The following is a 27,337-nucleotide window of genomic DNA, read 5'->3' on the forward strand; positions in this document are numbered from 1 at the left end:
TTTCAGCACAACCGATAATGCTAACCTAAAAGTAGTGTATTCACCGCATGAAATTCACCGAAAAATTTATAATAGAATGATCTACTACCTTAAAACATTATAAACTTACTGACGTGTTCAAAATTCTTATTTCCAGGCACACAATTACTCGTGTAATAAATTACCAGTTCATTTGATTCTAATGATTTTGCAAAAAAAATATGAAGACTCATTGTTCATCATATTTTTAACCTCATCTACTACTGAAAAAGCTTTAGGCTTGTGATTCTTCCATTGTTATCACCTTCCATCACGATACAGGATGAACTCACAGAGTACTTCGTCGAAACATGATGAACTTCGTGAACACATTTTTGATTACTCCAATTACTTTTCTACTGAAGATGAGAACTCTAACTGGAAGCGTTCAACTAGTGATGCGAGCTTTTTTCTTGACGGAAAGCTTCCCATCGACGAGTGGTAATGTGACATTTCAAATTTTACCAACTAATCCATGGTTTTCATTTTAGCGACACATCGGGAAATGTTTCAGAACAAGCACGAGTTTATTGGAACTTACCAGAAGCTGTGGAAGCCTCCGTAACACCTAGCTGTGGGTTAGACAGATCACAACGAAGCTATGAAGTACGAAAATTAGAAAAGGTGTCAACTGGATCTGGTAACTTAAATGAAAATGTTTTACATTGTTGTGACGTACATTCCAAAACCTCTTTGGCTTTCTGGTGTTTTACGACCTACTTAAGTACTGCTTTTTATTATTTGTTTCGTTTTTTTCGTAAACGAACATGAGATAATATTCCGTGTATACATCACAACAGACACTTTTTGACTTTGATAGAATAAATTAACTGAAAGAGTTGTGTGATTGTCTAGGTTTACAAAGTTCAAAGTTCAAGTAATACTGATATTAGCTAGATCATTCTTGAAAACTGGAAGCGCTAAACGAACTTTTTGTCTTAGTGTGGGACTCCTCGACAGTGCCCATCCGCGACTTTGCACGCAGGAGTTGAACCTAGGGCCCCTGGTTACGCACGTAATCGCTTCATGTCTAGACCATTGAGCCAGTGTCCAACGACGTTAATGCCCGACTTCAATTAATCCACGATTTGACGCAACACTCATCCATTGAATTTTACGGATAAATACTTTATCCTCAACGCGGATTGAACTCCACTTGTCACGATTTTTCACTAGAACTTCAGGAGTTAAATCTTGAAGCTAGTTATTGGTGAGCACATGATATCATAAAATAGAATCTGTTGAAGATATCTAAATATCAGAGGGTAATAGAGTAAAAAATAGCTTAAGATTAATTACACTTTAAATGATAATGGTTTTCAGAATATTTTGCAACAAGAATAGCAAGGGACTAGGTCTGGAATAATTTAAACAAATTTTTATTATCAATCTAAACTACAGTTGAATTCACAATGAGTGATTTTCACTCTTCTAGAATACAAAGTGATATCTAGATAGTAACCGTAATGTCTACTATACTTTAAGGAACTTAAAGTAATTGATTCGAAATTTCGTCTAGTAATTGAACAAATATCAGCCTATAAACTGTTTCTTGTTTATATTTGATAATGTTTTGTACACCTCGAACCAGAATACCATTTTACGAAACTACAAAAATGTAGTGTTGAAGTGCTATTTTTTGTTTAAAATTTATTTCATACACATAGTTCCCCTTATCGTCTTGAACAGAGCAAGAACAAAGGTTCTAGCAGAATAGCATGAATTCATTTTATTTTGTTTGGTTCTCAACAGCTGCTTACAACCTGTAATATTTAAAAATCATAATTACAAAATGGGTTTAAATACATGGAAGATTTTAATTAAAGGTTATTTAGACGACACACCAATATAGTATAACAAAGGTGTAAGTAAATACAATAGGCTGAATAAAATATTGTAAATATACACCTTGTGTAAAAGAACATTCTACAACATTAATTGTAACAAGGGTCCAATAGGCTAGAAACAAGTGACTACGTAGTAAGTAAATGCTGATAACAATAGAATGAGTAAAGCTCGCTTAATAAAATAAGATTACTAATCTAGAAAACAGTCGAAATAGAAAGACGTAATGATGTAATAACATGAACGAGTTGGAAATTTTTTACGATTCAATAAAGGAGTATTTGTCACCAAGGCAAAGAAAGGTTAATAACCATCTGCTGTCGAACACATAAATCAGGTTTTCGGCACCTGATAGCAGCGTCTCCAGCATTTTTCAGGAGACTGGAGTTTTGCTGTTTGTTAATCACCTTGAAAGATTACATGGTATCGACCTGATGCCCTCTATCCAAGAGATATCTAGTAATTGAGCTGTTTAAAGTCGTTCTTTATCTTGTTCTGAGGCTTTTTGCAATATGTTCAAAAAATCTAAGATGGCGTCTTTTCTGTTCAGCCCATGTAGCTGCTTTGTCTTTTATAAAAAAACCTATAAACTTAGCTAATTTCATGTTAATACACAAACTAGTTAGTGAATAGTGCAACAAGGATTTTAGGAATCCAAATAAAATAAAAATAACTGGGTAAGATGCTAGAATTAGGTATCATATTAAACCTTTTTTGAAATATGATCTGATTGTAACATCTTATCAGTTCTTCTTTATTAGGATTCCTTGTATTAATATCCTTATACTTATTTTTGCTAACTAGTGAGCAACTTTATTTTTATTAGTTGAAGCATTCTGAATTTCATTTTTAGTAGTGGTATTTGAGCATTAAATGTCTTAAACCACTGAATGAAAACAAAATGAAATAGAAGGAATCTATGTTATTCTGCTTACATCGTTGTTCTTGCTCTTCTTAAGTTAATAAAAGAAAGAATGTGTATGGAATATCTTATTTGTTGGGGTGTTGGCACTAACGTGTTCATGTTGTTAGCGGTAGTAAAATATTTTAATCTAAAGAATTTGATTGGCTGTTAGTTGTAATGTTATACACACATTTGTGTTTGGTTTAGCAACATCACGTGTACAGGTGCATCGCGTTCATTTTCAAGAGCATAACTTAACACCAATCATGAGAAAAGATGGAACAAATCGTTCACAGTCTACATCATTTACACCATTTCAAAATATAGACAGTGCACGTTTACTGAGACAATTTCAAGATCAGCAGCAACAAAAAGACTATAATCTTGATTCAACTCGATTATTATCCGTTCAGCATCGTTCAAAATCCGATACAAATCAGTCAATATCATCAAGTTCTAAATTTGTTTTAAGGACTGCTGATCATCAATCTGATCTGACAAATAGTGACGCAATTATTATGGGTAATACAGCTGTTAAAAAAGAATATAGTAAAGAATCAACGACATCATCATTATCAAGTGTTCTTAATAATAGACTTGATACATTTATCAATCATACTAGTGATAATGTTGATAATAAAATTTTTAATGATATTAATCCTAAAAGTAATCACAATTTTCAAGTGATTGAACAAAAAATGAAATCAGAAATGGAGAAACTAAGACATATTTCGTCGTCACCCTTCACTGTTTCATCATCATCATCGCTATCGACCATCGTACAGCCGTTAGACAATATTGATAATATTATAACAACAATGCCTACAATACTACAAGACAACAATTCCGTACTTGTACGAAACGAAAAAGATATGAATCGTTTAAATGAAGAATATAAGGTAATGCTTGCATTTAATTATACAAAGTTAAGATAAAATTAATTAATTTTAGTCTATTCTAAATTAATTTTTGTTACACACTTTTTGTATAGACGTCATCTTGTAGTTTGTAATTATTTATCATAATTATTCCCATAATAGCATTACTGGCGGTGTTCATTCAATTCTTTTTCATACATAATTACTGCATAACTATTGTCTAGAAAAGTCAAATTGAATGTAATGTATTTCATATGCCCATATATGTTACTAAATGCTTAGTATCGATGTTAACATTACTTTTTTTAAAAATTAACCAAATCATATAAAGACTGACCAGTTGCAGTCCTAACACATCAATGGGAAGATTCAAACAAACAATATTATGTGAATTTCAACTTCACCCCATTGCACAAGCAAGTGGCTATCAGGACTCAGTAGCTGAGTGGATAACGCGATGGCGTTTGAAGCGAGGGTACTGGGTTCGAGTCCCAGAGTAAACATCAACTCTGAGATGCAGGTACATCCAGCTGACGAGTCCCAAATAGGACGAAACGCGCGTGCTGGATTTCACTGCTGGCCACTATCCATCTTTGCTTACATATTCAACAAAGTTGAAAGTAAATTCTATTGTTCTAATATTTTTACAAAAGCCAAATAAAATAGATAGTTTTCATGTTGTTTTTGTGTTTGATAAACGTATCCACCACTTCTTTACAAAATACATTACTATTTATACAAGTTTATTATGTTTATTTACAAGTTTTAATGTTAGTAACTTTCTTTTTATTTCCAACAACATTTACATAATTTCTATGCAAATAATATGTTTAGGTAAACTAATAATCATGGAATGAAATGTCATAAATAGTTTTTAACTAATTTTAATTGAAAAAGATAAAATGTATCTGTCTGGATATTAAAATTAGATAGTGTTTTTCCAAAAAATTTCTTCGAGATAAAATCGTGCTAAATTGTACTTTTATTTTCTAATTCTGTACAACTATTGATTTCTCCATCAAATTACAATCATAATGTATGGGCCTAAGTTGGAGTAAACCCAACGATTTATAATTTGGATAGGAAAGAAAATTTCCGAACAATAATTTTTTCAGGTTTTATACGGCTGATGAAATGTTTCAGTTAGGCTTGTGTGAGAAAAAAATGTGACGACTTCGTACTCTGAGAAAGTGAACTACACAGGATATGAATCAATGCTATTCATAGGGTTATTAGATTTTTAGCTTGATTCTTGTCGTAAGTTAACAGCTAAATTCCGTAGCTTTTTTTGTAAACCCTTTTATGATACACATAAATCAACTTATTTGACAAAGGTTATGAATCAAGTGTTTAAAGTTGGATTTAAATTGTTTTCCCATGTTGATTTATCCACTTTTTTACATGAAAATATCATACGTATAATCACTAAGTATGAGAGCGTAAATACACATCACAATAGATAGTTTATCAATATTATGACTGGTACAGGAGTTCGATTATTCTACTAGCCGTCATTGAAATGTTGGTATTAAGATATTTGTTTAATAACCCCATATGACTATCAACGATGAAATAAGTCTAGAACTGGACACTAACCTTTTTTCCGTGATATCACGATGTCATTAAAAATAAAGATTTAATGTTAATCATATGTGAAGCGATCGAACTATAGAAATTATTGAATGAACTCACTATTTATGATTTGATAAAATAAAATGCTTTTTTAGTTAAAATAATGTTTATATTATGTTGACATCTGGAATCATTCACGTCTACATTCCCTGTGAATTTATTAATCAGAAATCGTAAACTGTACAAATTACACCTTATAGCTCATTAAATTAAGGTAACTACTTTATTTTCCAGTTTCATAGTATTCAGTACATTGTGTCTTTAAAATTTATTTGATTTGTGATGTGAAAGTAAAAGTGATTGAATAATTAATCATTTCTGTCAAACTTCTTTTATCTCAACAACATGATTATTTCTCCAGATTTGTCGTAAAATAAAAGGTTACCAGCTAAAATAAAGTTAAACGAAAATTTGAAAAAATAAACTAATAAAATTCTTGTAAGTGTATACAGTACACTAATCAGTCAATAATGACTTAAGTTCTAACATAAATGTGCATCTGCTCAATTCACCGCACTTCATTTCTGTAAGATAATAAAAATATGACTATCATTAAAATCAACGTAATAATATCAGACCCAGTGAATAATTAAATAGAGAAAATATAATCCAAATGATTGAAATAATATGAAATCCAACTTTTAGGTGAATACAAAAAACGAATGCCTCTATATTGCCATAAATGGTGTCATCGACCATTAATTAACTAGTCTACTCTCACTCTAGCCAAAATGGCATACAAAAATTAACGATGTTTGTGCAACGAATTTCATTATCGATTAATGAAGGTTTCCGATCTCTCTAACTAATTTGCCAGCTTTCGCTTGGTACCTAACTCTTATTAATTTCTACTGTGTTTGAGAAATTATTATCAAACATCCATTATTAGTTACCGGCAATTAACCTGTTTATCCAACACTAGACGCTTGTTTCTTTAAGCCCTGGAATGGAATGAATTAGGCTGCTGAGTCGTATAATCATACTTTCATAAATAGATATACATTTCTCAACAGTCGTTAGAGGTATATATATATATCAAATAGTTATAATATCACACATCTATAAGTCTGAAATTGCCAGACAGCTCTGCTGGTTTCTGATAAGTTGATAGGTAAATGCGTATTGATTTAGTGATGAGGTCGATGGAGTTCAGAATATAATCAGAGTGAAAAAATCCACCATTCTAAAAGTTTATCGATCATATATGTTCTCGATATTCATAATACTTTTTTCGACAGTTTGCTTATTGATTAACTTAAAGAATCTATAATGATGGCAATGTATAAATAATTTTTGGTGTCTCATACAATTAAGATTATTGTTTTCCATTTCTCCAGTAATTTCAATTTCTTCTTACCTTATTCAAATTAATCCTCAATATAAGCACGGGTTCGATTTGTTTCTTCCTTTTAATGGTGTTTCCTCTACTGGACAACTGATAGACTAAGTTTTTGAGTACATGAAAAATTACCTAAATCATCAAAGCTTGTACTGCAACAGCATCACAGTTTGACCACTTCGGTTGTTCAGTTATGCTATGGAATCTAGTACATTTACTATAATTCTGTCAATTACAACAATGACAGTAAACGAAACAACAGTTACTTTAACGTTAGTTCTAAAGCTACGATTCCTTTTTCGTTCATTAAAATTCTCTATTTATCGATCAGTTCGGTAATTCATGTATATTTTCACAAAAGGCGTAGCTAAATGGAAGTTTCAAATAATTTTTTTTTAATGACTAATAACACGCACGAAACATAAACTAACAATTTTGGTTGAAGTTACATGTTTTCATTCTCACGAAGAAATATATTTCTTAACAAAAAAATCCAATTACTGTAACTTTCTTCGTACTTTTTAGACCATAGTTAACTGTGAATATTGGTTAAATAAAGCACGTCAGGCATGTGAAAATCAAGCTGATTTGAACGTTTTAACTGCCGATCTTATAAAACCTGATGGTCTTTTAGAAACAATTGCATCAAGACTTATCAAACCTATTGAGTCTACTTCGGAAGCACCTACTATTGATCTTACTCAGAATATCCATGAGCAATATTCTCATAACGATGATCTAAAAACAAGTGAAATATTCACAGAATCTACAGATAATGTAGATGGAAAACCTGTAAAATTGCTTTCCAGTACATCATCAGACTTAAATCTTCCAAAGGTCAATCAGTATAATGAAGCTAACAGACGAGTTGTTATCGGTTCAGCACGACTACTGGGTCAGGTATGTAAAATTTTTGTTCGATTTGCACGTATTGTCACTATGGCTAGAACTTTTCAATAAAATGTTTATGTATAGTATCATAATTATTATACACTTTAATAATGTGTACTATCCGTTTTTTATAAATGGTGATTATTTAATATCACCAATTTCAGAGAAGTTAGTATAGATAGTTGAGCATAAAGCCTTTTAACAATTTATGCTATGAAAACAGATTAATTAACATTGTTCTGTTTTTAAAATAAATTATTACATCTTAACCAATAAATGAAATCGTTCTTTAACTCTTGAGATGAACGTAACAAATTAATTTTTGTATGTGAGTAAAAAATAAATGTTATGCCTTTATCTGATATAAACGAACCCATCCTCAAACCATAATTTATTCAAATACAAATAATCTGTTTGAAAGTTACTTAAGGACTAAATTTGTAATCACTTCTGATGAATATATGCCATTTAAGAATCAAATGATCTTGTATTTGTACAGAATATTTACTAAAACGCGTAAGTTACATTAATGCTACTTCTAACTATAATAGTGGACATTATGGGTCTGATATCCCTTGTCTGTGAATTAAATTCGAGTATACTCGTAAATTTTCAGTTGTAGAAAGTTGGAAGATAGTTTTAAGGTTTTAACTAATCGACATAAATGATGAAATACACTTTATATTAGGAATATTTCTAATAGAATGCTTATTATTTTTTATAGATTACTGTTATGTCAATTTAAATATATCAGTTAATATACCTAAGATACGAAAAATACGTAATAAGACACATTAAGTTATAAGAAATTTAGTTTTTTTTCTCCATTGATTGAAAATTTAAGAATACAATCGTCATCTATTCCGTGTAATTTTTCTTGTTATTTATCATTTACTATAAACGTAAGTTATATTTCATAATAATTAATGTACTCCTTAACCCAGTTTTGTTTAAAAAGCCTACAAAAAGTATGTGGAAACATATCTTGGTGTAGTGTCGTAATGTAAAAGATTGATGTATGATGAAAGTTTTTATATAACTCTTCAAACAACAGATATTTTTTTAATTAGGATTGATTACTCTCTGTTGGTGAACTATCATTAATTCGTCAACTTGTAACACCCTTTATAAATTCCTTTTGAACACTGACAATTAAAATCAGTTCTGTTTGACAAGCGTCGTCAGCTAAAGAGACAACCATAAGGAGATTTGAACTTAAAAGAAATGTGAATATCCTATTTTTGAGTAACAATTATTATTTAGAAAATCAGTCGATCATCAGCGCTGGGTGTGGTAAAGGACACCCAAATAAAATAAGGTTCTATCTTTAAAAGTATGTGGCAAATACCAGTGAAGCTTGGTTTTGGAAAGTTCCTACATACTAATGATTCTCTATATTTTGAGACTGAATGTAATAAACAAGGGATATATAGAAACTAGATTTTGTAGATTAGCTTTAATGTGATTAGCATAGATAGTATTCCTAGCTTAATTTAATAGTTTCTTTTGTACAAGATTCCGAATAAAACATCCCTTCGATTTCTGTTAGCATATCAATATGACACAGTTATCTTAATAAATACACTGGGCTGACAACCGCTGCATTGCAGGTTCGAACCCCACTTGGTTTAAAGAATCAAATGTTATTCTTATCCTGAAACTAGTGTTTTTCGTATAAAGCTTTTTAACAATCAATATTTTTATATTTATAGATTTTGTCAGAAAATCATTTGCTCGAAATACTAGATAAGAAATTAGTTTCACAAAAGCATTCTAATTTTTCGCCTAAAGATGAGTTTGACAAAGTAGATAAGTTGATCATTCAGAAACAGGAATGTTCTCCTTATAACACTTCACCAACCTATGATAATGATTATGAAAAATCAATTGACACGAATGGTACCACAAAATTATCATCTCCCACAACCATATCATCAACGCAAAATTCTCTACTCTACAATGATAAGTTACCATCATATGGGCATATAACTAGTTTACTCAAGAATATTATCGGGAAATGTTGGGAATACCGTGAAGATGTAGATATCTATCGTGAATATTTGGGAATCTTAGAACGTGAGTCATTATTTATTTGACTCTAGTGTGAATATACATTTTGCGTACAATATTTGCATTGTTTAATATATGAATGATGGTTATTCTCAACTGAGATCACTTTTAAAAAATAGTTTTTGATAATTAAAAAAATTTCGGTTGTAGACATATCTTTCTCATGAATATAAACTTTTTTATTTCCAATAGAGTTAATTAGATTAGTTTATACTGCCTTGAACTATGAATAAAAGTTGCTACGTTCAGTACGTTTTATCTCAGTGCCAGTCTATGGGGTGTTGTTTCAAAGGACTTATTATTTATGAAAATATAAAGTCGTACATACATATCTAAACAAAATTCAAATGCAAGAGGAACATTGTTGATTTGAATAGATAAACTATTCACTAAAAATATCCATACTATACACTACTTTGGATCGGAATCTTAAATAACATGCTGATGAAGGTTGTCAAACTTTTCTAGTAGGATTCCCTTTACTACCACTTATATCACAATTTTTTAAAAAACTGATAATGTCTTTAGTTGTTAGAAAAGAGTACTGGGCGATCTACTTCCAGATACGTTCGAGTGTCTCGTTCTTTTTGTAAGACTGAACTGAATGATTTATTTGAAAAGGTAGTTATAGTATTCTGAGTAAACAGACTTTTTACTTGAAATGTGATAACAGCTGGATTAGACTGTTCTATTAACCTTAAGGCATACTTTACAACCACCCCTAAGTAATATTGTTTCCGGACATTGTGCTCATAGTCCATACTATTACGCATTATCCTTTATGCAATTGAGTCATCTCTAAATATATCTGAGTAAAAAATGTAGCAAATTCTAGGCCTAGAATCTCATTTGTTTTAGCATTTTACCAATGGAAGGTGGAGAATGTTAGCTCATTGAAGAGTAATCTCACCAATGACAGTTCTTGTTAAAATGTACCCCATTTGTAGAATTTATAACATGAACGTATACAAGTTGTATTTGCCATACACGTAGCTCGCTCAGATCTCTAAAAGCAGGCTTTATATTGATGTCATTATAGTTATGAGTATCTTCACTATCCATTGCTTGACCTTAAACATACATCTGCCATTCAGCATTGATATATTTGTTGGATATATCCTTGGTATATATCGGAAACAATAATTCTTATGTCTCCCGGTTACAAATAAGCACAGTTGTGTTTTATAAATCAAGTTCACATTATTCGAACGTCGTTTATTTATGTTAATAATGATCCTATCAAATCTAAAAGTTGCATAAATATATCTTCATAAAAAATACTTCTGTCATTTTAGGGTCGTGATAGAGAAAACGAATGATGAAATATAGGATAAATAAGATTGTAATCAGGAATTTTTATCTTTATCTAGAAAATATTATTTCGTTTTGTCACTGTATTTTTTATTGATTTTATCATCTAATTTAGCTTTATTAAAGCATACAGAAACAATGTGTGATACAGTAGTTGAAAATGGTGGTCTTCGTAGTTTAATTTATGCTTGTCGTTCAAGTGATCTACCATCTTTACGTCATGCAGCTGTCTGTCTAATGAGCTTAGCTCTATTCGGTGGGAGTGGAAGTCATAGTGAAATGATGCGCCAACATGCAATTGAATGGTTATTTTGTTTAGCGTTTCATCAAGATGAAGTAATTAGATATTTTGCATGTTTAACTAGTGCTGTACTATCTACTAATCCGTAAGTAATCCAGCTTGACTGTTAATGTTTTTCAGCTTTCGTTCATATGATAATGCCTTGTTTGGTAATATACATTTATTCTATTGAAGTAATAAAGAATGGTTTTACTGTTATCATTTCATGTACCGTATAGTTTGATGAGTATGATTATGGATCAATATTCTTGATTTGTTTATTGTAGCTCTTAAGTTTCCTAATTTAGATAATTTACATGTTTCATTTTCAAACTATGATTAAATGATCGTAGCGAAATTAATTGCGGTAGGTTTTTTGACTTGCTCATTCATCAATCGTTCTAAATTTTGTCTAATATGTTAAATTTTTATAAATCGTGGGTGTTTGATAAAGAATAAGTAAATAATGAATCATAAACAAAACATGGAACTATTTTAAACATAATGTTTTAAAATATATTTACATAAATGAATATTGTTTCTTTTTCATTAACAAACTACATTATTAAATGCTTTTCAATTAGTTAAATCTAGCTCTAGTTTTTGATATAATCTAAGCTCATTGGTAAAAGATTGATGGGAGGTATTTGTCACTTTCACAAATCTCTACTTTAACTGAGTTAATGTCTTAAAAACGTTTATAGCGCAATTCTTTTCATGTATTTTTTCTTTTGCTTGCTAACTAAATGACTGCTATAACTTCATATAAAGTCACGAAATTTTTTACAGTTTCTTGCTCTAAAAACTCAACTAAAATGTTGTTAGGTATAAACTATCGTGTCTAAATATGATAAAAATCATTAATAGAGATTGAGAATAATTGGATTCTGTATATTTCTTGAGTGTTATGTTCATTGAGCTATAACAAAAAAACAACTTATGAGTATTTTCTCAATACCACTCTTGAATGTTATATTCCAATGTCTATATTACTAAGACATAAGAAACGTAATTTATATTCTTCACACTAAATAATGAAAAATGTTAATCAAGTTTATCTAACAAGGCCATCTGAAATGTTATAAACACCCTAAATTCTCTGTACATCAGCAATCCTTTGAGCAAAGTGTTCTTTCCGTATTTCGCGCCTTTTCTCTCGTGTTCAAGTTGTTGTGTAGATTTGGCGTCGGGTTATTATAATAACTTAGGAAACCTATTCAGCCCCCAAATGCCCTGGTATGGCCGAGAGTGGGGAGAGTTCTCCCTCTCGAAATGTTCTCATATGGCCACGCGTATATAGCCTCTGTCAGGGAAGTCCTAATCACTGCCTTCTCGTGGCAGGGGTGTTGTTTACGAAATTTAGAGGACGAAAAGCGAATGTCCGGCGCTTGAACCGGGTTGGTGGACACTGTGAGTCTACCTAGGGGAGTTGGAAAACCCTGATTCCAAACCAATGGTGCACATGGTCTCCAGTATCCTGAAGGGACAAATGGCGTATGAACCAATCAACCAACCAACCATGGGACTGCATCTCCTCACGATGCTCCACTGCCTTGTGGATCAGACCTTTAGGTCAAAGGCTCGGGGTGTGGCCCCCTAAGAAAACCACCTGCTTCGGTTTGGGCACCCAGGCAGTATCACAACCCTCACACAAATCAAGTAAGATTTGTGTGGCGCATATGTATTTGGCGCTCCTTTGTACCAATATTTATGTGTTCAAATAAATAATAATAATTCAGTCGGGAGATTTATCAACTACTTTTGTGAAGTCATCCACAAAAGTTGTATCTCTAAATTTTAAAAAAGTACTAAGAGCCTGAACATCTTAACCTTAGTCATTGTGCTGAAGTTGGTGATATTTCCACTTGGTAGTCAAATTTCCAAGTGCATCTCTATAGTGCTAGTCACTTAATGAAGTATTTTTTTACGTTGGATATTTCTTGATCGAGGTCAAAGATTGATAATCGATTGGTGTATAGGAAGAGGAAGTACGTAGAGGGGAGGGAAAATCAGAAGTGAGAGAAGAGAGAAAGGAAGTATTAGGAGAAAAGCGGATAAAAAGAAGGGGAAGAAGAGGTAGAAAAACTGCGAGAGAAGAGAAAGGTAAAGAAAAAGAAAGAGAAGAGAAAGTTAAAGAAAAAGAAAGAGGAGAAGAGGGGATAAAAAGAAGTAGAAGGAAAATCACTAATAAGAATGAACATGTTTTAAGTTTTGGTAGCCTTTCAAACTTATTCTCCTGTTCTTATAAAAGCAGTAACTTTTGTTTTACTCCCAAGTACTTAAATCATGTTTAGACTGCTAAGAGCACTTTTTTGTTCTTTGTCAGCTTAACTCCCTTTTCCGGTAATATTTTGATAATCTCCAAGAGAATGTTTACTCTTAGTAGGACATTTGCATGCTCACTATTTATATGCTGCAATTATTCTCTTATGTTTTTAAGCGAATTGACCGCTGCAGTAAATGCTTCTTGTACACTCGACCTAGTGATGCCTTTTGTACGTTCACATTCACCAATAGAATTCGCTCGTCAACAGTTAGTTGCTGCTTTTCAACACACTTGTAAGAATAGCGCATCCTATACTTCAGAGTCACAGACATCTTTTACAAACAATCAGTCGGACACTACAAAATATTGCTGCGAAAATCGGTATACAGGGGGGACAGCCGATTGGTTAAAACGTTTAATCCCAGTTATGTTCAGTAAACAATTTGAACCACGTGTTTTGGTTGCTTTTCATTTTGCGGTTGAAGCTACACTAAAATCTGATATGAAATGCAGTCAGGTAAGTGTGTTGCTAATTTAATTTTGTCTTCCTGTGTATTACAACTTGTAATAATTCAATATCAACTTACTATCAATAAACATTTATTTTTTTCATAGTTATTATTGACTGTAGGCCAATTCAGGTAGATAAGCATACATACCATGTATTACTGATAACCTACAGATAGTGTACAATTTTGTTCGAGTTAATTTATAATCTATTTAATATAACTAAAACAGTTTATGGAAAAGTACTTATTCCTCTAACTAGGATATTATATTTCAAAAAACTTAGAAAGTTTATGAAAAGCAAAAATAAAATAACATCTGTCAGATTTGCATTACTTGTTGACCTACACATTTTGAGACAATGTAAACAAGTTTTTGATTGAACCTATAATCAAAGAAAGAAAACATTTTAACAACTCCATGTGCTATGTTTGGGCAATCTAAAGTATTCTTCTGTTTCACGTAATTAAATGAACTTGACAAACGTCTTCATATCCAACCAAAAGTGTTAAATAAGTTGTCTGCAACTACTTACTTCGCTCAATAATATATATTCCCAATTTTCCTCAACCAAATAGTGTTCCCGATGTTTCAAAGTACTATCTATAAATATATGAGTGCTCTGGTGGTTCTTCACATGCAAAATATGCTTTTTGGTCATCATATTTTTATTCACAATATAGTGTAAATATGAAATACTGTCTTTACTATCAAGTGATTTGTATTTAGTTCACGCTAAACCTTTTCCTGATGTACTCCTGTACCAACTGACAAATCAATCTCATATCTTTATAACTGGCTCTTATTTTTTATCTTTATAGTTGAATACATACAATATATATGGATGCCTGCTATCTTCACTGGTCGTTCTACAATTTTAGATTACTATGAAATCATCTGTTGTGCCATATACTTGTCATTCACTAGGTAGTCAGATATCTTACCTACTTCTGATGATAGACATTAGCGAAACCTAAACTAATCTTTTATATACTGATTGTTATCTCATCAGATACTAATAAACCAGGACTGATTAGACTGAAACGAATGTAGTGGCCGACGCTCTCAATACTTCAAAATGTTTGTAGGTGAGAAGATTACGTTTGAGTTACCTGAGTAGTATAACTTGAATCTAAATCGCACTAGTTCTTCAAAAGTGAAATTAAACTATTATTTACTATTAAATAGACCTTTGCTAGAACTTATTTATAATGCGTACAGAAATTAAGATACTCTGTAATGAAGATACATAACAAACTTTTGAAACGCTTTTAAGTCAGGTAAGTAACCTAACCACTCAACGTTTTGTCTACTTATTTTCACTTGATTGTATCACTATTATTATTTTTTGAAGGTTTTTTACGAATCGGATATCGTAGAAATATTGCGTAATGTTGTCTGCAGTTCAACTTTTCTTGAGTCGAAATTTGCAGCAATGGCTCTACATATTTTAGGTGAGGACATCCCTTGTAGATTACCAGCCCAAGTACCGTTATGGGATTATGCTGAAGTTGAATGCTGGTTGACTCGAGTCAGTTTATATATGTATATGTTTTGTGTATATATCATTACTAATAATAGACTATCAGATTCATGTTTTATTAAATTAATTAAATATTAAACACTGTAAAATGTATATTTAATTGTCAGAGCAACCATAAATTCATCTTATTTTCGATCAAAACGGACGATTGTTACGACCATATTAATGAAATAGAGGTTAATTACATTTTACCAGTTTCCATAATATAAATAGCTAAAATTCTTTTACAAAACGTGATAACTTGGTTTGAATTCCTAGTTTTATAATATTTCAGAAAAAACTATTTTGGGCTCGGTGTTGTTAACAAGTTTCTCCATAAGTCTAAGATATGGACTAAGTAGTTTATAAAAACTAGATGTCAAGAATTATTGAGGAATAATACGTTACGATATATCTACAACATTGGTCTGGATAAAAGCAATTGAGTATTGTCTTGTTGTCCTAGTTTCAAATCCAACAACGACTATCATTGAATAATCTGGAATGAAATAAGTCATAATAATGTCTCACTCTCTCAAGTAGTTTTTAATTTTGTCACTCTGTAGATGGCTGCAATTTGACAGTTCGGGATTAGTGTAAAGAAGAACGTTAAGCCACTTCGCATCAATGCCTTCAATGATTAGGTATCTTGTAGTATCACCGCCATATTGTATATCACCAACTAGCAGAGAGCAGATATGTTGCTCACATGACTCTACTAACAGAACTACTGTGCCTGTGTTTTTTGATCACATGTATGTTATGGTAAATGCTTTGGGACCCATGAAACAGTATACATTTCGTGTATATTTTTGTTGTTAAGCTCTCAGGAAATAAATCCGTGAGATTTATTTCGGGTAGCTCCTGTGTGATTTTTCACTAAAATATATCTCTTTCAGTAGGATAAGCATGTGGGGATAGTTGACGCCACCAAGCGATTAGACAATCATTTGAAACCGAGTGCACTAGATAGCTGTTTTGTCTTAGTATCCGAACTTCCCATCACCATTTACCCAAAACGTCATCTGGATCATTGATTTTAGATCCAATTATCTATACATATTCGATTTCAATCTATTTGTGGTACTGATCAACAATCATCGACAACTCTATTCTGAAGGAATGAGAATAACCAAATATTTTAACTGACACTGTAGTACTACATGTTTATGGAGTTATTTAGACAAAATCAGTCTTTTAGAAAAAATGATTTTCTTTTAATATGATAAGGCTATTGAATTTCGACATGACATCTGTTTTATTTTCAGAAAACTACATTTATATAAGCCATGTAACTGGCTAGTATTTGTATTCCAGGGTTGAAAATGCTTGCAACACAAAAGATATATATATATATATATATATACTAGTCAGTTATATAAACTATTTTGAAAACTACCGATGTTTTAGAACTTTCCATTTGACTTGTTAATAACTTTTCTATCCAGTTACTTATATATATATATATATCACAACCTAGTTTTCCAACGCAGTAGTATTTATGGCTTTACTTTCAAGTGATTATTCTGAATGTAATTGTAGTTTTTTTTATTTATTTTTCACACTTTTTACGGTAAAACTGATAGGACAATGATTGACTGATGAAATTTATATACTCTATTATTAAATGCATAACCTTTGAGATTGAAATTATATATCTAATCTTAAAACTTTAATTTCAATAATTTCAAATGTTAACAGTTATCCTGAATTAAGAAATCTAGCATAACTTTTTTTCAGAGTAGAGCTGTGAAATACAACAGATACTTTGAAATTAATTAACAAGCCTCCAACTTTGTTTTTGTCTTGACTGATATTTACCTAGGAATAAGTATTGGTAATTAAGGGAGGACACTTTCAAATGTTTGGGTTTCGAACTTGCCTCATTTAGCACAAAAACTCAAGGGATGATATTTGGACCGTTTACTTATGAACAAATCAGAAGGAAAAATTTTGATATACTGTTAAACAACCGTATGAAAACTGATACCGTGAGATTCAGTCACTGCCAATGAATATATTTTTAAAATTGAATATTTTCAAGAATTAAATAATTTTGCGTCGTTCTTTTAACAGTGACTTAATCACCAATATGTCGCTCATAATGCTTTGTTAATTGTACATAAAACAATGCATGGTATCAATAAAACAAAATTTAATTCTTCTTTTTCCTTAGAGAGGATTTGAAGATTTGGCTAGTAAATTTTCAAAGCTACGTGTTGATGGCGATTTATTACTTAGACTAGATGAATTCAAATTAGAGAAGGATTTAGGACTTGAAAATGGAATCACGAGATCTAGGTAAATGTCTGTTATCATTTCATCTCACTGTTTCCTCTTTTTTTCAAAAAAAAAACACAACAGATTATTACGTGAATTATGCTCTTTGAAGATTAATGCTGATTATTCAGCTGTTGATCCAACTGGAATTTCCGCTTGGCTACGTGAAGCTACGCGTATCACTGCTTTAAATAATACTAATACACCAAGAAATCCAATGACATCAGATTATGTTGTAATTAAAGACGATTTTCAATGGACAATGGCTTCTACTAACGCATCAGAATATACCTCGAAATACTGTTATACACATGATTTATCCTGTTTAAATCAATCATTTGATCTTCTTCAATATACATATAATTTTATTTCAGCCGGTGTGCATTGTCCTTTCTTACCTTATTTATCAGATAAAATGCTTTTAGAAGATTGTCACATTAAAAATGGGATACATCGTAAAAGAATTTTAGAAGCAATACAATGTAAGTAAAATGTAACGTTTGTCTGTTTTAAGGTTCGTTCAAAGTGCTTACTATATTAAATAACTGTGTTTTTGACTAATTTTCATATTACTGTTTTGTAAAAAGACACCTTTTGATTAAAAATAAGTCAATTTATCACTCTGTGAGGATTCTGACCAACAGCGACTCAAACACTTATCTTAGATACGTCATTTAAATAATCTAAAATGAAATAAAACAGTGAATAAACCATCAGTTATTTAGTAACTAAATTATCCATAATTTGCATTTATAGATAGTACGTTTTTCTTCAGTTCATCATTTTATCACAGCAAACAAAGTTTCCACACCTGGTTACAATTAAAAGCTTGTGGGTATAATGTATTAGTTATATATAGTATTAACTAAAAACCATCATTATAAACTGATGAGCATATTATTGTGCATTTACTGCATGGTATGATTAGTCCATTAGTTTGATGATATGATTTTTATACACTGCGGTTCCATCAAGATCATTATCCTCAATTATTAGGTCACAGAGCAGAGTTTTGTGACCACTCATGTACTGGACGAAATCTGTTTGAAACTCTACACCAAAAGACAAATTTCCACTGTTAGATAGAAATTTCTATTCATAATCGCAATAAGCATTTCTTGTGGATGGTGTAAAAAATTCATATGATTATAAACCTTTCAGTTAACACATTATACGGTAAAAAGTCTTAAAAAAATTCTTTTTTTCTGAATTAGAAGTATGTCAAGAGAATTGAGTTTATTTCGTGCTGTTCGATAGCTGATGGCCGTTGTTGAGGATATATTGTTTTAACGACATATGTTAATTTTTGTCTTGATTTAGTGTAGACACTCGAATTATGACGAAACATATTTGATTCCAATATTACCGATTACTAAATTATATCAACTAAAGAGATCTTTTCATTGAACATCTTACTGGCTTCGGTCAGGTAACTGAAACATTAGCCCATACACGACTACTGTGCTTCTAAATTTATTTTTTAACTTTTGTTATCATTTTTGATATAACACTCACATTTTCAAATAATTGTACTTTTCTTGTCCCTCATTTTAGCTTCCATATCTATACACAATCAGTTACGTCTTACAGATAATGATTCCAAACTAAACGCTTCAAGTAAACCAAACAAATATATTGATATATTTATTTCTTACCGTCGTTCTACTGGTTCTCAATTGGCGAGTTTATTAAAAGTTCATTTTCATTTACGTGGCTATCGAGTATTTTTAGATATTGATCGTTTAACTGCTGGAAAATTTCATGAATCACTACTTCATTCTATTAGATCATCATATAATTTTGTCCTTGTTTTAACACCAAGAGCATTAGATAGATGTCTAAATGATATACATTGTACAGATTGGATACATAAAGTTAGTTAATTTTCATGTATAAATGAGTTTATTTCATTATTATATAGTCTGTAAATATATATATAAGATAAGATAAATTGTGTGATAACTATAGGAGTAATGAAAGGTTTTCACAAGATTCTTGGAATTAAAAAAACGTGCAAGATGGGTTACATAATAATTAAACGAGATTTGATGAGTTCAACATAATTTAGGAGAATTGAGTGAGGGAGGAGTAGTTTAAGTGTACATAAAATAAGATTTCGGTAATAAAAGAGAAATATAACAAACTAAATATTAACGAAATAAAAGTTATGACGGAAAAGTTGAATTGCCAGGGTAGTAATAGGTTTATTAATGTGTCTTTTTGAATACATAGATAAAGTTTGAGTTTTTTATCGCAATCGCTTCAGCAAACCGAAGAGAAGCAGCGTTTCTTTGTCTACTGATAATTTTAAAAGCTTGAGGAATGTCGATGGTATGCCCGGTGTCAAGTAAATGCCGAGCTATAGCACTGTTAAGAGCTCTTATCCCTCGCAGTCTCAATTTCTTTGGAAGATCGACATTTTAATACATATTTGGTTGTAAGCAGCTGGTGAGAAACCATGAAATATAATTCTGCATCCATGTTCGGTCTGGCTTTATTTAAATTCGTAAAGTAAACTAACTGCATTAAAAAAAATAGACATTTACCAATTAGTAATTTATAAATCATACTTTTTACATAGTACACATTATTTTGGTTTAGTAATTTCCAACATAAATTTAAATGAGCTGACTTAATTTGCTTGTTATCTCTCTCTTTTCAATCCTTTATTTAAGTTTATGTGGTTTCCTCTATTTTTTCTACTTTTACTGTATGTTGAACTAGATTTCAATTGTTTATGTATCTCAACTGTGTTCAATGGCAAACAATATGATTGTTTATAATTCCTAGTTTTATTTAATTAATAGATGTTTAAGCGTAAATAATTTGTCAGAATAATTCATCATTTAGTAAAGGTTTTTTTTAAAATTAAAATGATATACGCAAACAATTTCATTATTTTAACTGCTAAACACAATTATGAATGATCATTACTAAGTAAACTTTACAGCTGGCTTCACTACTCATTGTTTTTGCAAGTTTCTAGGACATCAGTTTTCATTAAACAATTGTCGGATCGAGTGAAACCGCATGTGTACATGTATTTTTTTTGTCAATTAAATGCAACATACTAAAAATCTAACATTTTTTTCGCACCACTTTGAAAACAACATCGGCCTACATTAGGATGTTTACGGTCTTGATTTTTCGAGAGTCAATTCGTTTAGTTTGATTTATATCCAGAGTTTTGACATTGACATCTGTTAGCCAGTTTTGGCGAGGCATGTTCTTGTGCATGCATTTAGTTTCTAAACAATTACACAGTCAAAATTTAGACAGAATGTCCAGAAATGATATCATTACTTTGTTTTGTCTTTCAAACACAAGGGAACCTCAGTATAATGGATCAAACCCCAGATCAATACCTGTAACAATAGTTTCAACTAGTTTGTCGTTTATTTTCCAAAGTTTTTGCTAGTGAAGAATAAGCTATTTTCACGGTGAAATTGTAAATAATGTTCTTAATTATTATTAAAATCATGGACCGATCTAAATGATGAATACCTGGAAGTGTTGGACGATTATTTCGCCCTGGTATGGGACTCGTTAGCAGCTAGCATCCACAATCTCGCTACCGAGCATCAATTATGCTGACTTGGTGATTTCCAATTTCATTCATACTTCCTCATCTCACTAAAATTACCGGGACATATAATTTGATCTCTATATACTGACGTTCAATATCGTCTAAGATGAGTCGGTCAGTCATGTGCAACGTAGGACTTGACATATGTGCGCTTTCAAAATATGTATATGAAACACTGATAATGTTAATAGAATCATAAATTTGTTATCGTTGTACTATCCAGCTGTTTTCTAAATTGAACATTTTATCTATTGTAAATATTTCCTTTTATTTATCAAGGAAGTTGTATGTGCCTTGGAAAGTGGATGTAATATAATTCCAATTACTGATAATTTTACATGGCCACTAGCTGAGTCTTTACCAGAAGATTTGAGGTCAATAACAACCTACAATGCAGTTAAGTAAGTTCGATGAAATAACAATGAACTCAAGTAACAAACTTTTATATATATATATGCATGCCTACTTATATTGTTTGTCTGAGTGATGTACTGCAAATAACTTTTTAAAATGTTTATTCAACATTTCATCTAACATTTCCATCAACAGTTAGTTGCACAATTTCACTTCTAGATATATGCAGTATACATCATATTAATCAATTGTTGGTTCTAGGCTTTTTTGTGTTTGTCTTTATGTTAGTCGGTATGTGAAAGATATGTATCTGTAATATGAATGTGTAATTTTAATTGCATATTTGTTAATGTTGTAATTTTAAGTGACTAAATACAACTGTTTGGAAAGTTCATTCAAATTAGCTGAATGGTCAAAGTTCTTTGTTGATACCAAAAATTTGATCTCAATAGTTTCTCTGCACTGTTTAAGCTTATGGTGTTTTGAGCAAAAAATCGCTTATTTATCTTCTGAATAGGTGATATATACTCAAACTCTTTCAAATTAAAATATGACAATTATATATGATTATTATTATTATCTTGATTGTTTACTAACAGTGATGTATAAAAGTGTTCTTCCATTGATATTTACATCCCATAATCATTCTCACTCACTATATGTCCACAACCGTATTTCATGCATAGTAACCAACCAATTGAAAATATACAAACACCTTTTTTTCCTTCTCACTGCATCTCATCATTTTCTTCTGCTTTATTTTTCGTGAAATACTTTAAAATAATCCGGATATTGAACATTGATCAAGTTTTTAACAACTACAATTTGTCGCTCTATTTATTGAACTAGTCTTAAATAAGTTTTCCGGTAAAAAATAATATATAAAAAGAAGCAACAGTAAAATAATTAAGGCGCAAAATAGTATAGTTTTTTTTTCTTCATATATTTACTCTCTGAATACTAATGTTTTTTTTGAATGAGACATGAAAAATAATGAGAAAGTCCTTCCAGAAGATCTACTTCATTCAGTAATCAGTTAATAATTTATAAGTGAATTTACTTTATTTGTTAAAGCTAAATTCCATTCAGCTAGTATACTTAATCTCGTGGAATATCTATGATACTAACTTCTCTCTATTCACATACATACATAAAAGTATATGATTAGAAATAATATAGTTGTATGTGATTAGTAGAATTAAAAGGAGGCGTTTTTCTATTGATAGTTAAAAAAAAAACATTTACAGCCATTAATAATCGAATTGATCATGAAAAATACAAAAAAAATATGGTAATTTAATCCGTTCCTGTTTTATTTTAAAAATATTCATTCATACACAAAGTTACAATCACAGGATTTTTGTTATGACAAATTTTATAAAAGAAAATGTAGTAAATTTTTATGCATAGAAAATTACATTTATCTTAATGTTTTTATTTATTCAACGGCATCAGTAAAATAGATTCAATATACTTATTTCGAACTAAATACATCGATCTTAAAAGAATCTTTTTTTTGATTTTGGAACTGATTTTCTATTATTTTGATACAGTTTTATAAAGTTTTTGGAATAACTCAGAAATGTTGGTGTTTGATAAATTCATACTAAAATTTGTATATTCCTGTCATTTGTTTATTCATCTATTTATTTATTTATTCGAACACATAAATATTGTTACAAAAGGGCAACAAATACATATGTGCCATACAATAACAATGAGACCGTGAAGAGATAGAGAATGTAAAGTGCGTACAAGATATAGGCGAACAACAACAAACAAAAATCTGTATATGAAAGTGAAATAATAATAATTGAAGAAACAGTTCAGTTAGCAATAGTACAACCAGAAGGAGTTCCTTCATTTAACAAAGTTACAGCAGGATTGCCATGGGCTTCTGTTCTTAGCCATGTCTGATAACGTCTCAAGCCACTGTGTTCCACCATCTCTAGGACCCCATCCAGGGAGTCATGAAGGATCAACAGAAGCCAGTCACGTACAGCTTTCTTTCATACCACGACATCATGTCATACACTAACCACCTATCCGCCTTACTCAACCAGTTCCAGCGTTTCCAAATAATACACGACGTGGAATTCTTTGGGATGACATTCGTAGAACATGTCCAAGCCACGAAGTATGACAGGAGCCAATAGTTTACACGCAATTGGGAGGAGAATTATCCACTGACAGTTGTAACAGAAACGACGTGAACCCTTTTTAAGGATAGAGATAACTATCGATTCATTCCATGATGTTGGGACACACTAATTGGCAGACCTTTGTAAACAACTCAGTCAGTTCCTTAACCAGAAAGTCACTACCATCTTTAAAAGGGGCCGGAGGTAAGTTATCTGGGTCTGGTGATTTGTAGTGCTTCAAGAGTTGCAGTTCCTTGCGGACTTCCGCCTCGTTAGGTGGATCAGTCTTCACCTGCCATGGAGGATAGGATAGTCTTATCAATGTCACGGAGGCAGCAGACTAGCTGAACTACCCCTCGAAAAACTCTGCTCATCGTCCAAGGCGTTGGTAGATGTTAGTAACTTGCATTCTGTCAGCTTCACATATTGTTTCTCTCACACTAGACTTCTTACTGCCAGTGGCTCGGATGAGTTGAAAGTGCTTCCAGCAGTTACCAGATGCAGTTGCTGCTTCCAACCCATTGGCACGCTCCCACCACCAGGCTTCTCGGCTCTTACGCAAGTTTTGCCCAATGTCATTACGTAACAGTCTTTGTTTATAGTCAAACTCACGGTCACCTGGAGTAGACCGACGGGCCTCAATGAATTGTAAGGAGCCTGAAGAAGCCCAGTTCTTATAAACGGGATATTTCGCGAAGCCGCAAGCAAATTTACAAGCCATTTTCATGGCGTATATTTAATTTATAATAATGAAATATCTCAATCCTATAGACAATCATTTAGGGGTTCAATAACTCACCAGTAATATCACTGAATGTTGTTGAGTAGAGACGGCCTTTATTTCACTAGGCTTTATCAGTTCCTTCAAAGTTAGAACTACATCTTTCTAACGAGTGCCAGTAAGAAAGGAAATCATATGTAAGTATCACAGTCGACTTACTCTGACCGCATAACATTGATTTTTAATATTGTAGTATTGCGTAATCATTTATTAAGAGTATCTGTTAATCAAAATTTATGGAATTAGATTCCTAAACGAAACTCTTGTTAAATTGCTTGAAATATTTTCTTTAATTAACTGCTTATCTCACATGTTTCGCCCTATACATATTCTTTCAAAATTTGTTTTTTTTTCAATTAAATTGAAGCCTTAAGGAATATTTTATCTATCATGTTAACTTCTAGATTTTAAAAATCATTTTTATCTTCTTAAAAATGTCAAATTTAATGTGAATAGTACAATTATTATTGCACCATTTTCACAACCAATTAGGAGATGAAAGAAAGTTTCATAAATAATTTGACAATATAATATAAACAATTCTATGATACATCTTCTCACATCCATGATATATTATACCTAATATATTATTTCATGAATATCCATACAAATGAACGTACAATTTATTGTAGTTTTTACTAGTTAGTTGTAAAAATCCATTGAAAACAATACTACGATTCAATATAATGTGCACTCATAGTTGAAATCATGAGTCAATTGAGGCTAGACCATCATGAAAAACTTGGAAGCACTGGACAGCCGTTTCGTCCTATTATGGGACTCCTCAGCAGTGCGCATCCACGATCCCGCCTTGCGAGATTCGAACCCAGGACTTACCAGTCCAGGTTTTCCATGGTGGTCTAGTTTCAATTGACTCATGATTTCAACTATGAAAATACTGAAATCTCCACAAAAACCCCTTCTGATTGTAATGTACACTATTTAAGTTCTAACCACTTTGTCGTTTGCAAAAGTTTAAAAACCAAATAGAAATTCAAGCATGAATACTATGTAAACTAATTTCTAACTTTCATGGGTTTATCAATGATGTTAATTGATTATTATTATCACGAAATATAATTAATTATTTCTTACATTTTATTTATTTATTTATTAGTTGGATTCATGATTATCAAGAGGCATGTATTGATAAAGTGGAAAAATTTATGATTAAACCAATAACTTCAACCCCTCTACCATGTAGTCAAATTAAACCATTTGAAAAATAAACTAATCCTAATGTTTTCCATAGTCATCTTACTTTGCATTTTTCTAACTTCATTTCCCTCCCTCTTATATCCTTTTTTTGACTTCTGGTTTATTTTTTAAATCTCCATGTTACTTTTCTGTCAGAGAATATATACCAGTTTATTTAATAATAATAAGTTAAAAGAGTTCATTTATACTTATAATTTGACTGGATTATACTACTTATATGCATTTAATTTTTTTTGTTTTTCCTATTCTTATGATTATTACCATACAGAATAATTTAATCAACCATTTATACTAATCTCATGATTATATTTTAAAAGATTCTTAAAAAGAAAGAAAAGAGTTTTGTTTTTACATCTTTGAGTTTGGAAGTAATTTCATTGGATAAATAGATGAATATAAAGATTTATCTGATAGGACTAGTTCATTTTTTTAAATTACATCCAATCGTTTGTTCTATAAGCAAATTCAACTCATGTACTAATAGTAGATTTATGTACTTGACTTTGAATCCCACTATTTTGTGGAGAGCTAATAGTGGTGTTGAAGGATGAGGAGACTTAAATTTCTAACCTACTGGTTGAAAGTCAAGTGACTTAACCATTGAACCATTGCTCCCATAAAAGTGTTATCAACGATCATTTATAGAAAAAATACTTCACCTAAATGAATTGTAATTTTAAGCGAATCGGTAAATCGTTCAAGGCCTGATATTAAATCAATATGATGATGTAAACTAGCAATCAAATGAGAGAGTACAGCGTTAATTTTAGATCCACAAACTCGTTTCCCAAATCATGTATGCACATATATGCGAGTGTACTAAAATGTTGTGTTCTCAGAACATAAAAGTCTAGCTTTTTGAGTTAGTCATTTACCGAGATATACTTTTTACTAAAAAGTCGTAAAGCTGTAGTAGTAAGTTTATTACTCAGCCTGTGTATCCTCTTAGGGAATATTTTTACCTAAGAATATCAAGGTGTAATTCTTATTAAAGATTTAAATTCCAGTGACCAGAATTATACCCAAGTATCTGCTATCAACATGTTCAACGTGGTCCAGTCAGACATGCTAGATAGTAAAAAATAACGTTTAAAATAAAGTTTCTAATAAAAGTGACAATCTTGTACGAAACATTAATTAAATAGAAGAAAATGTGAAAAACGCCTGTATCTCTTCTAGAGTTACTCCCGGTTCCAAACCCGGGTAAAGGAGGAGGGTTGGGTGTCGGGTCTCAAACCCATCCCGTAGAAGAAATATTGCTAAAAAACGCCAACCAGATCAAACAAAGAAAACAATTTTAACTCTGCCCTAGGAATTGAAGGGAGAATTATGATGCCTCATGAGATTCTTCGGAAGTCACGAGGCCGATGCCACTTCTAACAACTAGAGCAATAATTTTTATATATATGTGCATTCAACAGATTGGTTATGGGCGGCACAATATTTCCTTACAAACGCATACACAAAGCTACATGGATCTCTCCAGACCACATCACAGAGAACCAGATAGATCA

General features: G+C 31.3%; 1 protein-coding gene and 1 non-coding gene across 2 annotated transcripts; both read left to right on the forward strand.

Moving 5' to 3' along the window:
* Nucleotides 1–26,152, forward strand: Smp_012780 (putative sarm1). Its single transcript, XM_018793667.1, has 13 exons — nt 1–459; nt 510–658; nt 2,975–3,666; nt 7,142–7,516; nt 9,220–9,583; nt 11,004–11,274; nt 13,609–13,951; nt 15,296–15,472; nt 17,640–17,764; nt 17,828–18,225; nt 19,298–19,617; nt 21,609–21,730; nt 25,723–26,152. Exons 1-13 carry the CDS (start codon nt 302–304, stop codon nt 25,832–25,834), a joined length of 3,606 nt encoding a protein of 1,201 aa, XP_018648156.1. The 5' UTR covers nt 1–301; the 3' UTR covers nt 25,835–26,152.
* On the forward strand, nt 4,078–4,148 carry Smp_tRNA_01275_Pseudo_TTG.1.1. The gene has a single exon. It is a non-coding gene (tRNA).
* Nucleotides 26,153–27,337: the final 1,185 nt, after the last annotated feature.

Source organism: Schistosoma mansoni, chromosome 1 (genome assembly GCF_000237925.1).
Source record: "Schistosoma mansoni strain Puerto Rico chromosome 1, complete genome".
Taxonomy (NCBI): Eukaryota; Metazoa; Platyhelminthes; class Trematoda; order Strigeidida; family Schistosomatidae; genus Schistosoma; species Schistosoma mansoni.

What these genes read in the sequence shown, in the direction of transcription:
- Smp_012780 (XM_018793667.1), top strand. Translation starts at nt 302, where the DNA reads ATGAACTCACAGAGTACTTCGTCGAAACATGATGAACTTCGTGAACAC. An exon ending in CAGCACGACTACTGGGTCAG is followed by an intron (nt 7,517 to 9,219) that starts GTATGTAAAATT and finishes TTATATTTATAG; the next exon opens with ATTTTGTCAGAAAATCATTT. An exon ending in GCTGTACTATCTACTAATCC is followed by an intron (nt 11,275 to 13,608) that starts GTAAGTAATCCA and finishes TATGTTTTTAAG; the next exon opens with CGAATTGACCGCTGCAGTAA.